This window comes from Chaetodon auriga, chromosome 5, assembly GCF_051107435.1.
Source record: "Chaetodon auriga isolate fChaAug3 chromosome 5, fChaAug3.hap1, whole genome shotgun sequence".
In the NCBI taxonomy this organism is placed as follows: Eukaryota; Metazoa; Chordata; class Actinopteri; order Chaetodontiformes; family Chaetodontidae; genus Chaetodon; species Chaetodon auriga.
This window is the reverse complement of record NC_135078.1, coordinates 602,826-617,338: the sequence shown is the minus strand read 5'-3', so window position 1 is coordinate 617,338 and position 14,513 is coordinate 602,826. Positions and strand designations below refer to the sequence as shown.

Below are 14,513 nucleotides of genomic sequence, written 5' to 3'. Positions count from 1 at the left end.
TTTTGTACTGGAACCTGCTAACAAACATTTCTCTAACAAGCAACTACTGTTTTTCAGCTCTTTATATAAAGTAAGACCTAAACTGTGCCCTTATAGTGCTGTATATGAAAACGCCAGGTCACCAGGTGTGGTAGACCAAAGCCTGTGTGTGATCCGGTGTAAACAAGACTTTCAGGCGTCCATGACGTGGAAACTCCTAAGGGAAACCACACCTGCACACATGTAGTAATACACACTTACTACTGCGCTCAGCGTTCTAGGAAGGTATGTTCAGAAATACACTTCTCGCGGAATACGGTGGTAATCAATTTGGTCGTGGGGTGAAGAGACATTACTAGACAATGTACAATGACCAGGTGGTGTTGAAGTATGCCTTCTGATGTGTTTATATTTACTTATGTTTTACTGGAGAACTTGTGTAGTTGTGTTGTGTTAAGTAGTTCTACAAAGATCACGTGGTGGCTAACGTTTCACTTTTTCCTGCGCTGCCCTGGAAAGAATAGAATTCGAGAGTAAAACGTATTTTCGCTACATTTCTGAACAATGATGATTACGTGTCCTCTGTGGAAACACCCAAGTTTCCGCTACGTTTTTTCATAATAAAATATCTAAGACCTTTATCAAATGTACAGTATTAAATAAAAAATGTTCTATTTAATTTTGAAAAAGTCAGGAATCAATGAACAATAATTATGTAATAGTTTTCTTTAGTAATACAATTGACAAGGGCAAAAAAATATATGTTACGAAATATATACATTCATATAAGAGACGTTTAAATAAACATATATTTTGGCCTGTAATTGTAGAGTTCTGTAGTTTTATTGATTTCCGAAAAAAAAAAAAAAAAGTTAAAGAAATTAAAGTGCGGACGTTTTATTTTGAAGTTTTTCTTGCCAACTGGCTGCTTCTCGTTCCTCACAGGAAACGCCGTTTCTTCCAGCAGAGAGCGTTGTATTGAAATAAAGTCACATCCAGTCTATATCAATACGGCTTTCTAGTCGAGAGAAGGGTTTATTTCCACCGTCCCCGTGTGTGGCTGTGGACATATATGGACAGACGTGTGTACTATAATGGGTAAGACTGATTTTTTTTTTTTTTTTTTTTTTTTAGATATTAAGATAGGATAGTGTCCTTATAATCTGAGCCGACAGGGCTAATGTGGTGTGACATTGGGTCGTCTGTCAGTAACACTGAAAAGCAGGGAGGAGATGCAGTGTGCCGGATTAACAGGAGTTTCTGATTTACTGGTTATTCCACAGTGCGATAGGGAATTGTGTCGTAGGTGTAGCTTTTGATGGCCCATTGTTGACTTAGTTGGAAATAAACATTTTAAAGTTACTTCACCTGTCTGTCACATTGATTTGTCGGCATCTTTGGAAACACTACAAAAGCAGTTTGCTGGAACATTCATTTCGGCCTCAGCAAAGAAAGACAAACAAAACATGGTCCTATTAACCGTCTTCAAAATATCATTCGTTGTCTGCCACATAGAAAGAACAAAATTACCAGTGGTTGAATCGAACAACTGGGCCGCTGAACGCCACAACGTTCAAGGTACTGCCTTTCAAAGTACAACGGTGGCATCGAGGAAAGAGGGGACCCAGGAGACCTGGATTCCCAGAATAATTTAAGGACATTATTATTAGTGAACACTTAGAAATAATAAAATCTGAATGTATCTAAAATGCAAGAGAATATTCCTAATTCTATACAATATACCACATACTACAGCTTGACAATATATAAACGCTCACTATATGCAATGCAAACTTTGTGTCTTGTTACATATAAGATCTACCCATTACCGTGACAGAAGGAAAAACAATAATAATGATAATTGTAATATATGATTTTATTTAATACATGCATTGCACCAAACCCTCTGTGGAGAGATGGCCAACACTGTGTGCACTCAATCTGAAAGGGAAAAGAGAAAAAGAAAAAACAGCCTGTAGACTACTGTAAATTATTTTGTCAGCTTCACATGAGCTTCACTCATCCAGAGACTGATGTAGGGAAAGGAAATCGCGAAGCATTCTGGGGCAGCTCTGCCAGTTTTGAAGGATAGTGTTTGAGCTGTTATCTGTCAGCAGTCATTTGTCATCTGTCAGTCGTTCATCATCAGAACTTCATAAAGAGTGTGTGTGTGTGTGTGTGTGTGTGTGTGTGTGTAATTGTTAGAGAAATGAAACGCAAAAAATCCTACTCACCCTTCTTAGAATCTTTTGTGATCCCTGCCAGATTGAGGTCGTTGTGTGTGAGTCTATAATTAATGCACCAAGGCAGGCTTTTACGATCTGCAAGGACAACAGTTACTTGTGATCCACTGTTTTTCAGACCATCTAAAAGAGAGGTGTCAGTCAAAAAGATTCTTTTAGAATTGGGGTGAGGAACCTCTGGCCTCCAGGCTGTATACTGTGAAATTGTTTGATCTTGCCAGCTAGGCAATTAGTAAATACAAAAACCAACTCAGGAATACAAAAAATATCTCTCAACAGCAAATGCTTTTTCTGTGATAAAAGAAACAAAAAAAGTAGAATGACACATCCTTCCGAATGATCCCTTCTTGCTGGTGTGTCTGGGCCACTATCAAGGTGTATGAATCACACACTTAGTCTTTATGTTAGTAACATAAAGACTGGAATTTCCCCCCGCGGGACAAATAAAGGAATATTGAATTGAATGTGTCATGGAAAGTAGATGTAGTGTGCCACACTTGAACTAATGATTGGAATGGAGAAACAATTATTTTTGTGTTGAAGTTCAAACCAAGCCAGTGTGCTTAGTTTGTGGGACATGCTTGCAGTGATGAAAAAAGACAACCTGGAGCATAGTTACAGCTCTAAACATACTAAACTGGATGAATTGCAAGGACAAATGCACTTTTATAAAGTTAGCACTCTTCAGTGGAGTTTGCCCAACAAGCAGTTTTCAGTGAACTGCATTCTGACAGACTGTGTTATGCATTTATGTTCTGTCATGAGTCTGCTAATAGCTAAGAAGCTGAATGCTCGTTTAGTAGGAGTGCCTTGTTGCCATTGCCAAGCTGCTAGCACCGGGCAAAGTACAATTGTTCCAAGGTGTGGAGGAACCATCACAGAGCAGATTACTGATGTGGCAGATGATATTAAAAAGACACTGAAGGACACCACAAGAAGTTAAAAGTTTTTTCTCTCTGGCCTGCGACAAAAAAAAAAAAAAAAAACAGGCATAACAAATACAGTCCAGCAAGGTATTTTTGTACATGGGATTACCACACAGTTTGACGCGAGGGAGGAACTGCTTTTTTGCAAGTAATGCGTGGCTCTTCCAAAGGTGAAAATTTGTTTGAGCAACTTCTTTTGGTTATGAACAAATTTGAACTACCATTTGAAAAGTTAAGTGGCCGTGCCACAGATGGAGACCTAGACATTGTTGGCCTGCAAAAGGGATGAACTGCATTGGTCAGAAAACAAATGAGTCGTCTCAGTCTCAATCCAAGTTATTTTATAGTATACCACTGTAGGGGAATCAGGTCACTAAACCTTTGGGTTTAATGTTTGCACTGGTTAATATAAAAAGGGGCACCAACCTTCCTCAGCTCAGAGGAATTTTATTTATTATTTACTTTTTATGCTAATTTAATAATAATTAATGAATTAACGGTAAATAAATCTCATCATCTGAAGTGTAAGCTCTCGATACAGTGATCATCTATTTCCAGCTCAAAAAAGACACTTTCTGACAACAACTTAAGTGCAAAGTATTATTTATTTGACACAATAATGAGAGTGGATATGAATAATGAATGGTATGACATATAATATGGATTATATGATGTAACTAGGGATGCACATTTTGGATTTTTTTTATGACCGTTAACCGACGCCCTTTAACGATTAATAACCGTTAACCGATAAGATTTAAATGCCCTTCCATGCTGCCATTCCGACATTCCGTCATTCCGACATGCTGCCATTCCGACATACCACCATTTAGACATATCACCATCCCGAAATACCGCTATTCCGACACACAAACGTCCCACCATTCCGACAAGGCTTTCCATGTAAGGAAAGGTTGGAATCAGAGAGTCACTGACTCGGCGCTGTCCGTTGCTGAACTGCAGATTTACAATGACGGCAAATAGTTAGATTACTCATCTAAAATGTAAAAAAAATAAAAAGAAAGCTACAAGCTTTAGATATAATTAACAGTACTGTAGGCTTCAATTGTCTGCTATTGCTTTTTAAATTATGTCGAGAGCGAGCGCGCTGGTGATTTCTTTAATTGTGTGTTCTGCTTCATTTCCAAAATAAAGTTTGAGCTTCTGAAATCTGATTTTTAAACAGTTCTGATGGAGCTCAATGTTTATCTGGATGATGCGGCTTCATCCGAACAATTTTACTGTAAACCTGGACGACCCGCGACGTGTCTGGAGATAAAAAAATAATATTCAATGTAATGTGTGTTTTGTGCGTACATACATACAAGGATATACACCCTCCCCTACTGTACAACACGAAGGAGACTGGAATTAGTCAGTGACTTCAGGTGTCATCTGCAGAGCCGTCATTGATATCTGTAATATTAATGTTGCATATGATGCCAGCGTGCATGGAGACACACGGGCTCAATGGAGAGCTGCGCTCCAGCTGGCTGCTGTGACAGGTCACTGACACTGTGTTTCTGCTTACAGTCAGTGATCCCTGAGATTCAGACATGAATCTAACATGTTTCACACTAGCCCGAGTTATCTAGTTAGCCCGTTATCTTCTCAGACCGCCACGCGTCACACTTTCTCCCGGCCATTATGGAGGGCAAAGTTCGCTGCGATGGTCCTCCATCGTCTGATGCTGGATGCTTGTTTCTTAAGTGGTACTGCATTGTACTCGTACTGCTGGAGTATTTCAGTGCTGTACCGCATAATTTGCAAATGACCTCCTCCCCTTTCCGGTCGGAATTGTCCCACACAGAACTCCTTTTTGCTCTCTTCATCTTCGCTGTAAAGTGGGCTGTGATGGAAAGCACGTGATGGCATGTGTTGCACCTGTCGACACGCCCCCATGAGTTGATTGAATTACGTAGCTTAAAAACAAAATTGACCGTTAGTATTAATCGGTTAGAGTTACTGTTATCGGTTAACGGTTAAACGGTTAACCATGTGCATCCCTAGATGTAACACAAACAACTGGATGAAGAAGCCATAGCAAAATAATAAACAGAATGAGTTTGGCAATAGTGAGAAGCAGTTTTGAGGAAAAATGAGTATGCGAATGTAGTGTTAATTTCTGGAATGAATGACTAAGCGAGTCTAATGAAAATTGAGATTGTTATAGCCTAGGACACCAACTCTTTGTTCAAAGCAGCATGGAAAATGCCCACTTCTGTGCCAGCGGTGCTCCAATGCCACGAAGGAAGGGGGGCTCCAATCTGTGCTGCGGTCTAACAGGAGAAACCAGTGGAACTGCGGTGGCGAGCCAGTGTTGGACAGAGATGCCTCAGGGCTGGAATGGCCTTCAGCATCTGCAACAGATGAGGAGTGGCTCTTTTGATGACTATTTGACTCAGACAGATGGGTTAAGGCTGGCTGTAGGACTTTGGTATAAAGAGGTTGGTGGCCGTATGGCAAAAACTTCTCAGTTAATAATAAAGTTGAGAATACTTTCGATGGCCTGTAGAAAATATCTACAAAAATATTCTTACGTGATTCGGCTTTAATGGTTAAAGACAAGATGAGTTCAGCTTTAACTCTGAAAAAGTTATGCGGTTTAATGTGGCGAGTAAAAGTAGACAAAAGATTAAAAGTAGCACGCCAAAGACGGGCAGGAGACAACCGTCGAGCAAAAATTAAAGTTAGAAAAACTAAAATGCTGAAAAAGTGGCGTGATTAAAGAACAAGTAAAGAGTGTGTCTAGCACAAAGAGGTGAGACAAAGGAGAGACAAAGAAGGAAGTGACACAAAGAAGTGAGCGCTTGCCGGACAATGCGGGGTGTATACCCTCTGGCGCTCTGGGTTTTGTCTGTGACGAACAGACCTGCGCGCACTTAGAATGATTTAGAGGGGAACGCTGTGATTTCATCCTAAAGAGAGAAAACATTAACGATTGCGTGCAGTGGACTCATCTGCTTCTCACTATGGTCAATCACAGAGTTTAAATGATCAAATTTTCAATCGCATATCAACATTGTTTGCAACATGTATGCTGACATCAGTATACATGCATCAGACACATTTGGTTGATTAATGGCAAGATTCTTCAATACCAATACTAACTTATATGATGACTAATAGTATAACTAACTAATAGAACAAGGAAGCAAGGAAAGGCAGATTATATTTGCCGAATTAAGCACTGCTAATTATAATTGTCTCATGTCAAGTATCTAAAACCTCAACAAAAATGATTATGAGAGTTAAGATCATAGTTTTGTCTTTTTACAAGCTAGAAACATGGGAAAAGCATTGATCAGAATCAGAGTCAGTCTTAACATATAAAGACAGTACAGAGGCACTGATCATCGCTGCACAAGAGCAAGCCTTGAACACAAGATCAATAGAGGCTAGGATCTACCACAGCAGACAAAACCCCAGGTGCAGGATGTGCAAAGATGGCCCTGAGACAATCCAGAACATAACAGTGGGGTCTTAGATGCTGGCAGGAAAGGCATACATGGAGCGTCATAACAGGAACATCTGTACAGAGTATGGGCTGGAGGTCCCAGGATCAAGGTGAAAGACGCCTCCAAAGGTGATCCAGAACAACCGAGCCAAGATCCTGTGGGACATCCAGTTCCAGACAGACAAACTGGTGATGGCGAACCAACCAGACATAGTGCTGGTAGACAAAGAACAGAAGACAGTCACAGTGGTGGATGTAGCTATCCCAAGTGACAGTAACGTCAGGAAGAAAGAGCACGAGAAGCTGGAGAAATACCAGGGTCTCAAGGAAGAGTTCTAGAAGATGTGGAGCATAAAGGCAAAAGTGTTCTCAGTAGTGATTGGGGCACTTAGAACGGTAACCCCCAAGCTGGGAGAATGGCTCCAGCAGATACCAGGAAGAACATCTGAGGTCTGTGTCCAGAAGAGCACACTCCTGGGAAGAGCCAAGATTCTGCGCAAAACCCTCAAGCTCCCAGGCCTCTGGGAGAGGACCCGAGCTTGAAGGAGGCACAATACTGCCCCAGGCGGGGCGAGAAGGGGATTTTTTTTTAAAATAATAATAAAAGAAAATATAATATATTCACACACACACACACAGTGTTGCTGACCACTCTGTCTGACACAGAGTGTTGCAGGCCCATGTACTGTGGTCTGCCAGTCAGGTAGTCCACAATCCAGGACACTAGGGGGGCGTCCACTTGCATTGCTGTCAGCTTGTCACCCAGTAGAGCTGGACGAATGGTGTTAATTGCACTGGAGAAGTCAAAAAACACAACCCTCACAGTGCTTGCCGGCTTGTCCAGGTGGGCGTAGACACAGTTGAGCAGGTAGATGATGACGTCCTCAACTCGAAGTTGGGGCTGATAGGTGAACTGGAGGGGGTCCAAGAGTGGCTTGACCATGGGCCGGAGTTGCTCCAGGACGAGTCTCTCCAGGGTCTTCATGATGTGGGAGATCAGTGCCACAGGTCTGTAGTCCTTGGAGGCCCTGGGCCGTGAAGTCTTTGGCACAAGAACAAGGCAAGATATCTTCCACAGCATGGGGATGACCTGGGGGACATAGGCTCATGTCGAAGACATAGTGAACTCCACACAGCTGGGGGGCACAGGCTTTGAGCACCCTGGGGCTGACACCATCAGGGCCTGGAGCCTTGTTTGAATGGAGTCTCATCTGTTGACTTCTCACCTGGTCAGCAATGAAGTACACTGTGGAGGTGGCAGGTGGGGGAGGGGTGTAGTCCTCAGGGTGGAGAATGCAGTCAGTCTGGCAGACGGAGGAGGAGGTGTGAAGAGGGCTCACACAGGAGGATGGGGAGGTATAAGAAGGAGGAGGAGGAGGGGGAGAGTGGGGCGTGGTTGATAGTGGCCGTCCAGGACAGGCAGCAGAGGAGTTGGAGGGGGGATGAGCAAGGCCTGCAGTGTCAAATCTATTAAAAAACAACCTACAGCAAGTCCAGGGTTCTCTCCTCTCTTGTAGGACAGCTCAGATACTGAGTGAAGTTGGGCAGTGTTATTGCCATGGTGACGTGGTTGAAGTCACCTGAGATAGCGATAAATGCACTCGGGTGTTAAGTTTGCAGACAGGCTTTGGCGGAGTGAATGATGTCACATGCTGACGTTGGGTTGGCAGAGGGGGGGATGTAAACAGCTTCGATAGTGGCATGTGAAAACTCCCAGCGCAAATAATATGGCCTGAGCCCAACAGCCAACAGTTCCATGTCTGAGCAACAGATACGTTCCTTGATGGTAATGTGACCTTATTGACTAGAACAGCAAACTCCTTTATGCTTACCGCTCTTGGCGCAATCCTGGTTGGCCTGAACGGTCTGAAAGCCACTGATAGAGATGTTGTCGTCGGGTATGTCCTGGTGCAGCCATGTCTCCATAAAGCACATCAGACTGCACTCCAGGTACTCCCTCGGACTCCTGGCGAGTGCTGTTAGCTCATCCGCCTTATTTGCCAGTGACCTCACGCTACCCATGATGAGAGAGGGGAGACACAGCTTATATCGCCTCTTTTCCGTAAATCTCCGTTGTCTCGACCCAGCTCTTTTCCTCCGCTGTTTCAGTCCTCCCCTGCATCCTCTGTGTATTTTCGCTGGCCGACAATCAGCTGATCTAAACAATGCAGTCATGAAGTTGCTGCACATCAGTGCTGTGTCCCAGTGAAAGTAGCAATTCGATACAAATTGTGAGTTTAGCGCTGTAGGAACATCCAGAGTTGAATCAAACATATAGTTTGCTTTATCCTGATGTAGTAGTAAAGAAAGCACACAGACACACAAAACAGTTTGCCACAGGAATGTCTGATTTACAACTTGTCAGTACTATCTGATTCTTGAGGCCTGGCTGGGCCTGTGGATTGTCCATTCAGACGGTTTTAACGCTTTCATCTGGTGTGTAGCTGTAAAGAAAGAATTTGCATCTCCATCAGAACAGTTTAAGTGATAGGTAACCCTTTGAAGTTGAAATGTCTGTCCATCCCAGCTCTTCTGGAGGAATGCGAGGGAAAGAGGTCAGTTGCAGGTGTAGGGCAATTAATTATTACCTCTTAATTAATGTTGCATTCGTTAATAAGAGCATGGGCACCAACCTTCCTCAGCTAAGAAGGATTTTGTATATCATGTCTTGTAATGCTGATGTAGTGAAAACGAATGAATCAACAGTAGATCAGTCTGATAATCTAAGGCGTAAATTCTCAGTACAGGGATTGCTTATACCCAGCTGAAAAGGACACCATCTGGCAACGACTTGTATGAAAAAGATTATTTATTAAACACAATAATGAAATGAATATGAATCATGGATAATAGGATAGATTATATGGATGATATGGATTAACACAAACACTGCACAGAGGAACTTATGGCAAGAGAATGGTAAAATGAGTTTGGCGATAGTGAGAAATAGGTTTTAAAGGGAAAGTGGTAATGCGAATATAAAGTTAATTTGTTGAATGAACGATTTGGAGAATTTAAACAAATTGACAGTATCTTAACCTCACGGACCGGTGTTGGACAGGGATGTCTCGGGAGCTGAGGATCTTCGGTGTCGGTTACAGACGAGGAACGGCTTCTGATGGTTATTTCACCCGAACCAACGGGTCAGTAGCTGGCTGCAGGTCTTCTGTGCGGTCAGTTGGTTGGCAATCGTTTGGCAAGGCTTTTGACTACTAATAATAAGATTGAGAAACTCTTCGATGGCCGGTCGAAAATGTCTTCAAAATTATTATTACGTGACTAGACTTAAACAACAAAAATAGTAATTATGCGGCTTGGCGTGGTGAGCAAAAATTAAAGTTTGAAGAAGAAGATTAGAAAAGTGCGTTTTCTGCAGAATTAAATCAAGCTACTCTGTGTAGTTGTGAGCAGCATCAAAAGGACTGAGAAAATGACGGGGCGAAAAATAACTTGAAAACTAAAGACAAAGGACTTAAAGAAACTCAGCGGAAGAGACAGAAGAAAGATCAAGGCACAAACTTACAGAAAAACGAACAAACGAAAAACTAAACCCTTAACACAACTAAAAACAAAAACTGAACTAAAGTCTGCTGCGTGCTGCTGACTTTATCATCGCTCCAGGGCGTGTCTAATCAATAGGCCGTCACACGTGGGATGGTTCGCGGATGCGCAATGTGATTTCACCTCTAAGAGTGAGAATTAATTAATGATTCATACGAGGGGCTCATCTGCTTCTCACTATGGTCAATTGAATATATTTTAAACGATCAATTTTCAGAGGCATTTCAACATTGTTCACAGCATGCGTCAGACAATTATTCTGAATAAATGATGACATTAAATGATATTCACGATAACAATTTCTAATACCCATCCTAATATACATGATGGTCCAAGGCATAACTAACTTAACGTAACAAAGAAATAAAGAAGGGCAGACTATATTCGCTGAAATGACTGTCGCTATTATGGTTACTTATTAATAAATGTCTCCCGCTAAGCACATTCAACATAACCGCTATGAACCCCTAGATGGCAGTATGGCTCCACGGTAAGAACTCAGAGAAAATCTTTGGAATGGTTAAATTCACAGTTTTGTCATCCTGTAAGTTAGAAACACCAGAAAACCCTTGTTATACAGATCGCGGGCTTAGTAATGTAAAACATTCACAGTTAAATCAAACATAGAGGTTTAGTTATTTTGGTAGGTTAAGAAATAGGCACCCAGACATACAGCACAGTTTGCTTCAGGAATGTCTAATTTACAACCCATCAGCATTATCTGGTTTGAAGATTCCTTTGAGACATCGCATTTGTCCATCCAGGCAGTTTTATTGTCCTTAACTCCCATGGGCTATCCAGAAAGAGTTAGCACCTCCATGAGAACATCCTGAGCAGATGTAAATTTGAAGTGAAGGTGTTATTAGTGACTCTTGTTGCCCTGAAAGAATGTGGAAAGTTCTTCTACAACCAGACATCTTGTCTCTGCCTGAGTTCACACCTTCCTGTGAACTTTCCAAATGGTCAGTAACTCTTAAAAGTCTGATTGTTTTATCACTCCGCTTCTCCTGGGGAATACAAAGAGGGGAGAAGAGGGCCAGTTACAGACCAGTTCTGCTACACAGGACTTCATTCTCCCTACACCACTGTATCATATAACAAGAGAATCTGTGTGCTTGTTCCCTGAAGCTCAACAATGTAATGACAACTGTTGTTTCCACCATTAATTTCATCAGAAGCAGAGGGCAAACAACAGTGCAGATGGCTGAGTTATGTAAATATGCTGCCTGGGGGGGGGGGGGTGTCACAGTGTCATGGGATCATGTGTATGTTTTTTGTCTGTGTGTGGTTTGTGGTTCTGTTCTTCCCCCACCCTGTTGCCTGTTTGTGCCTAGTGGTTAGCTGCTCAGATTTAATAAGTTACAGCTGTCCGCTTCGATGGTGTACTCTTTGTTCTTAGATCAGTTTCTTCGGGCAAGTGTGTAGACTGAGGCACAAGGTGAAGCACCACAGAGACAAGCCACTGTCAGGTCCTAGAGGGAAGTTGAGGGAAGTAGTATGGCAGCAGAGCAGTTGAGGGGCACACACGACTGAGAGGGAAACCACAAGGAGCAATGACCCCAGGTAACGCAGGGTCAGTAGCGGATTGTCGTGGGTACGTGCCTGACAAAGAGAGAGATGGGAGAGGAAGGCACTGTGGGACCCGTGGAGGGGTGAAGCACCCTTCACCTCTCCCCCCAGCTAAGTACCTCTCCTTAATTCTATATTATTTCAGAAGTTATTGTGTTAGTCTTCTTTTAATACAGCACTAGCTGCAGTGTACATGCCCTTTAAAACCGATCATGTGATTTATTATTTTGTTTTTTTGCTGTGGCCATGCCCCTCATTTCTTACCAAATTTGGAGTGTTTCTTTTATTTAAATTACGAATCAACTGACCCATTGCATTATGAGGGAAATATCCCTGGCTGTACCCCGAGGCTGTCTATTTAATGCATGTATGAAAAGGCATCAGGAGCTACCTCCTAAAGACTGCAACTATTCTGCCCTTAGTTTGGTCTCTCTGCACACAGGCTCCCCACTGTTCCAAACAACTGGACGCAGCCCAGCTCGGCTCAGTCACACAGTAGAGAGGCTCTCCCCTGGACTCTGATACCTTGATGTTCTGGTGGACGGTAATTTTGAGACAATGTTTATTCATTTTGATTTTTTTTATCTTTCTTAAGAAACTGCAGTTTGCAGGGACTTCAGTCTGTGTGCTCCTCAGTAGGACTGAGAAAGAAAAACACTCTAGAGCAGGCCTTCTCAAAGTACAAACCTTGGTCTGCATTCAAACTGAACAGCAAGTCAATCTGTTCCAATCTGGCCTGCAGAATATTAATAAATTCTGAAAATGCACCCATCTGATGTTACTCAGCAGTGGAAGAGGTCCAATCTGTCGCAAATTGACCGTCAATTAGCTTAATAAAGCCTGGCAATGAGCCAAAAAGTCTGTATTTCATAATTCACCCACTTGAAGGATAGTCACGGAGAATCACACAGCTAGGCTGTCAGATGCAGGATGCATCACTTGGGTTTATTTTCATTGGCCAACTTGCATTGAGTTTTTATTTGAGATACAGACTCATTCATTGGTAGTTGAACTATCATTATGGATTTTTGCTGTTTACACTCATAAAAATAACCTTAACTAAAGTGAAATTATCAAACAATTTTTTTTTTTAAAGTCCACCCCTCACAGAAAAATTTTGGCCCTTGGACAAATATAGTTAAGGACCCCTGCCTTACCTTGTGTTATAAATAGCCTACAGTACCTTATTCAATTCAATATTCCTTTATTTGTCCCGTGAGGGGAAATTCCAGAATACAGCAGCATCAGTAAAGATTAATATAAGAAGTGCATGCAAATTAGAAACAAAAACAGTATATACAAAAGAGTGAGGATTTTAAATAAAAATAAAAAGAAAGAAATTATAAAAAAAAAAATTGTAAGAAATTGTAGACAGTATTTACAGACTGTTATGCACATGTTTTTATTGCACAGCTTATTGCACAGACGATTGCACTGATTACTTGGAGCAGTTTTTATTGTACAGTCTGACAGCTGCAGGGAGGAATGACCTGTGATACCGCTCTTTCACACACTTTGGATGTAGCATCCTGTCACTGATGGAGCTCCTCAGTGCAGTGAGTGTGTTTTGGAGGGGGTGGGAGTCATTGTCTGTCATGGAGGATAGCTTGGCTGTCATCCTCCCCCCCCCCACCTCCTCCACCAGTTCCAGAGGGCATCCCAGGACAGAGCTGGCCTTCCTGATAAGTTTGTCCAGCCTCTTCCTGTCAGCTGTAGTGATGCTTCTCCCCCAGCAGACTACACCATAGAAGATGGCAGAGGCCACAACAGAGTCATAGAAGGTCTTTAGGAGTGCCCCACGCAGCCTCCTGAGTAGATAGAGTCTGCTCTGTCCTTTTTTGTAAAGTGCAGTGGTGTTATGAGTCCAATCCAGTTTGTTGTTCAGATGAACACCCAGGTACTTATAAGATGTCACCATCTGAATGTCCCTTCCCTGGATGTTCACTGGTGTTGGTGAAGAGTACGGGCGCCGACGAAAGTCCTCAACCAGCTCCTTGGTTTTACCCACGTTAATCTGGAGGTGGTTCTGCTGGCACCAGTCCACAAAATCCTGGATGAGTCCTCTGTATGACCTGTCGTCCCCATCTGTGATGAAGCCGACAATGGCAGAGTCATCAGAGAACTTCTGCAGGTGGCAAGTGGGTGACAGGTGGGAAAAGTCTGCTGTATAGAGGGTGAAGAGGAACGGTGCCAGCGCCGTTCCCTGGGGCGCCCCCACACTGCAGAGGATAGTCCCTGACACACAGTCCCGTGTCCTCACATACTGTGGGTGGTTGGAAAGGTAGTCCACTATCCAGCATGTGAGGTGTTGGTCCACTCCCGAAAGTTCCAGCTTGTGTCTCAGGATGGCTGGCCTGATGGTGTTAAAAGTACTGTTAAGGTACAGGAAAAGGACCCGAACTGAGCTCCCAGGCGATTCCAGGTGAGATAGAGCTCAATGGAGGAGGAAGATGAGGGCATCTTCCACTCTGATGCCAGGCTGATGCGCGAACTGCAGCGGGTCCATGGACAAGTTCACCAGGGGGCGCAGGTGGGCAAGGACCAGCCGCTCCAGGGCTTTCATGAGGTGGGATGTTAGGGCCACTGGCCTGTAGCAGCTAGGGTCCTTGGGATGTGGGGTCTTTGGCACAGGTACCACACAGGACGTCTTCCAGAGGCGTGGCACCCTTCCCAGTCTCAGGCTCAGGTTAAGCAGATGTCCAATGATCCCGCTCAGCTGATCAGAGCAGGATCTGAGGAGCCTGGGACTGAGGCCATCCGGTCTTGCAGCCTTCCTGG

General features: G+C 43.1%; 1 protein-coding gene across 4 annotated transcripts in view; it reads left to right on the top strand.

Moving 5' to 3' along the window:
* The first annotated feature begins 169 nt into the window (after window positions 1–169).
* ydjc (YdjC chitooligosaccharide deacetylase homolog) overlaps window positions 170–14,513 on the top strand; it is a 74,551-nt gene continuing 60,207 nt past the window's right edge. For 2 of the 4 annotated variants that reach the window (XM_076730466.1, XM_076730464.1), the window contains exon 1: window positions 887–1,077. In XM_076730466.1, coding sequence (XP_076586581.1) covers window positions 1,052–1,077 — 26 coding nt within the window. In that variant the 5' untranslated portion in view covers window positions 887–1,051. Of the gene's footprint in view, window positions 265–886; window positions 1,078–12,177; window positions 12,280–14,513 lie in introns of those variants that run through there. The other 2 variants (XM_076730463.1, XM_076730465.1) reach the window with 2 other exon arrangements.